Source organism: Apteryx mantelli, chromosome 11 (assembly GCF_036417845.1).
Source record: "Apteryx mantelli isolate bAptMan1 chromosome 11, bAptMan1.hap1, whole genome shotgun sequence".
Lineage (NCBI taxonomy): Eukaryota > Metazoa > Chordata > Aves > Apterygiformes > Apterygidae > Apteryx > Apteryx mantelli.
Window position 1 is genome coordinate 22,186,142 of NC_089988.1, and position 2,744 is coordinate 22,188,885.

The 2,744-nt window shown below is 54.3% G+C and overlaps 1 protein-coding gene across 1 annotated transcript; it reads right to left on the minus strand.

Moving 5' to 3' along the window:
- Positions 1-549: 549 nt before the first annotated feature.
- Positions 550-1,140, minus strand: LOC136993023 (olfactory receptor 14A16-like). The gene has a single exon (XM_067303041.1). It carries the CDS (start codon positions 1,138-1,140, stop codon positions 550-552), a length of 591 nt encoding a protein of 196 aa, XP_067159142.1.
- Between the last annotated feature and the right edge of the window lie 1,604 nt (positions 1,141-2,744).

Sequence of the window (2,744 nt, forward strand, 5' to 3'; positions counted from 1 at the left end):
CTTTTTTGGGATCTCCTTGGACTCCAGCTTCCCTTGCCAAGGCTTTCTTGGCTACAGTTGGAGACAGGTCCGAGGTAGAGATGTGGAGTCAGGTCAGCAGGACAGGGACAGGGACAGGTCAGGACCCGAGAGGTGCAGGGCCAGGCACAGCCATGACCATAGTGTCTTGGTCTTATCCCACCTGTACTCGTCTGAGCCTGACTCTGTGCCCCTGAGTTCCCTTGGTGTCAGTGCCGAAAGAGACCCTGCAAAGGGAAACTCTCTGCATTGCACTGGGGGCATCCGTGGGAGCTCCGACTAGCAGGCTCTGAGGTTCCCCCCTCTCTGCTGATGAAGGGGGAAGCCTGGCTTCCTGCTTCAGCATGGCATCTGGGTAAGATTCAAATGAGAGATTCCTGAGGACAAGTGGTATGAACCAAAACCCTTTTTTTCCTTTTCTTTTTACAAGAATGGACTAGAGAAAAGTAAGGGGTGGGGGGAAAGAAATGAATAACACAGAGCCCTGCTGCCAAAATCGCTGTGCACGATGAGTGGAAGCACATGGGATAGTTATTGGCACTGACATTGTACCCAGTGAACAAGTTTCTTCAGCGCATCCTTGAGTTCCTTGTTCCTCATGCTGTAGATGAGGGGGTTCACTGCTGGAGGTACCACGGAGTACAGAACAGTCACCACCAGATCCAGAGCTGGGGAGGAGATGGAGGGAGGTTTCAGGTAGGCAAAAAATGAGGTGCTGGCAAACAGGGAGACCACAGCCAGGTGAGGGAGGCACATGGAAAAGGCTTTGTGTTGTCCCTGCTCAGAGGGGATCCTCAGCACAGCAGTGAAGATCTGCACATAGGACAGCACAATGAAAACGAAACACCCAAAGACTAAACAGGCACTAACTGCAATAAGCCCAACTTCCCTGAGGTAGGAGTCTGAGCAGGAGAGCTTGAGGATCTGGGGGATTTCACAGAAGAACTGGTCCACTGTGTTGCCTTGGCAGAGTGGTATTGAAAAGGTGTCAGCAGTGTGCAGGAGAGCATGGAGAAAACCACTGGCCCAGGCAGCTGCTGCCATTTTGACACAAGCTCTGGGGCCCATGAGGGTCCCGTAGTGCAGGGGTCTGCAGATGGCAACATAGCGGTCATAGGCCATGACTGTGAGAAGAGAATACTCGGCTGACATGAAAATGGCAAAACTTAAGACCTGAGCAGCACATGCCAAGTAGGAAATGGCCCTTGTGTCCCACAGGGAACTGGCCATGGATTTGGGGACAGTGGTGGAGATGAAGCCAAGGTCAAGGAGGGAGAGGTTGAGAAGGAAGAAGTACATGGGGGTGTGGAGGTGGTGGTCGCAGGCTACGGCTGTGATGATGAGGCTGTTGCCCAGGAGGGCAGCCAGGTAGATGCCCAGGAAGAGCGAGAAGTGCAAGAGCTGCAGCTCCCGCATGTCTGCAAATGCCAGGAGGAGGAACTCGTTGTAGGAGCTGCTGTTGGACATTTGCTCCTTTGAGGCACAGGGGGACTGTCTGAGGAAGAAGAGACCTTGATAAGTTAGGGCAGACTTCTCTGAGCACCACTTCCTCATGACCGTCCCCACCCCCCACCCTAAACACGCACGCATTACCTCTCCCCCTCTCAGCAGCACCCTCACTGAGCTCCATCGCTTGAGGTCTGGATTGTGGTTGCTGAGTTTGACTTGAGGAGAGCTCCAGAGGAGTTAGCCCTAACTGACAGCACTGTGTAGATGGGAACACGGGTGACTTAACTTTTATATTCTCAGTTCTGGTCAGATTTCATCCACTCATTATGTTGAAGGGATTTTCAGCCGAGGAAATGAATCCTGCCCAGGACCCACCAGCCTTGAGAGCAGAGGGCTGTGCTGGCTGGGAGAGGAGAGGAGACATTGGAGTTGACAGTTTCCTCTCACACTTGGAGCATGACTCTGCTGCCTGGAGCCATCCCTGCACGGAGCTGTTTCTCTGTCCCCACGTCTCTCCCCTCTCAGTGCTCACACACCCCATCCCACCTGCTGAGAGCTCAGCTCTGCCCTGCAGAAACCTCCCGGGGGCAGGACGCTGCCCAGGGCACCTCTGTGTTTGCAGGTGCTATGGAGCAGGGGAGAGAAACCTTGGTGAGGCTGGAAAGGTGATGCTGGTTCTGTCCTTAGGCTGAGGGGTGCATGAAGGCATTTGCTGAGTCCCTCCCAGAGCTGCTCCTCTCTCACTGTCACTGTCTCAGTCCCCTGTCTAAAGCTGACAGATCCAATCCCATTTCACCCCACCCAAAGAGAATCAAACTGAAAGCACAGACTCATGACAGCTCCTTCTCTTTCATGTATTCCCTGCCCTGACCATCCTTTTGGAAAGTCCCCTCCAGAAATGTCCTGGGAGTGAGCTGGAGCTGAAGGCAGACCTGACCCATTCGGCATCCTCTTGACAGGAGGCTCAAGCTGCCCTGCTGCGGGTCTCTCCTCCCACCCAGAGCTTCTCCCCACATTGCCGTGGGGAGCTCCCCAGGCAGGCTGAGTGCTGACCCTTGTGGGCAGCAAAGTCACTGCTCCAGGCACACAGCACCCTGCGGCACAGGGACACTGCTCTGAATTACAGTCCTGGACAGACCTCTGAGCACACACAGGCTACACCCCCCTGCAGCGTCCCTGGGAGAAGGTAGCAGCATGCCCTGTCCCTGTGGCACTGTGACTGGGAATCTCTGCTCTGAAGCATTTCCTCCTCCTCTGTAAAAGTTTAACTGATAAAA

Bases quoted from the DNA above. Each gene is read 5' to 3' on its own strand.
- LOC136993023 (XM_067303041.1), bottom strand. From the start codon at position 1,140: ATGGCCTATGACCGCTATGTTGCCATCTGCAGACCCCTGCACTACGGG.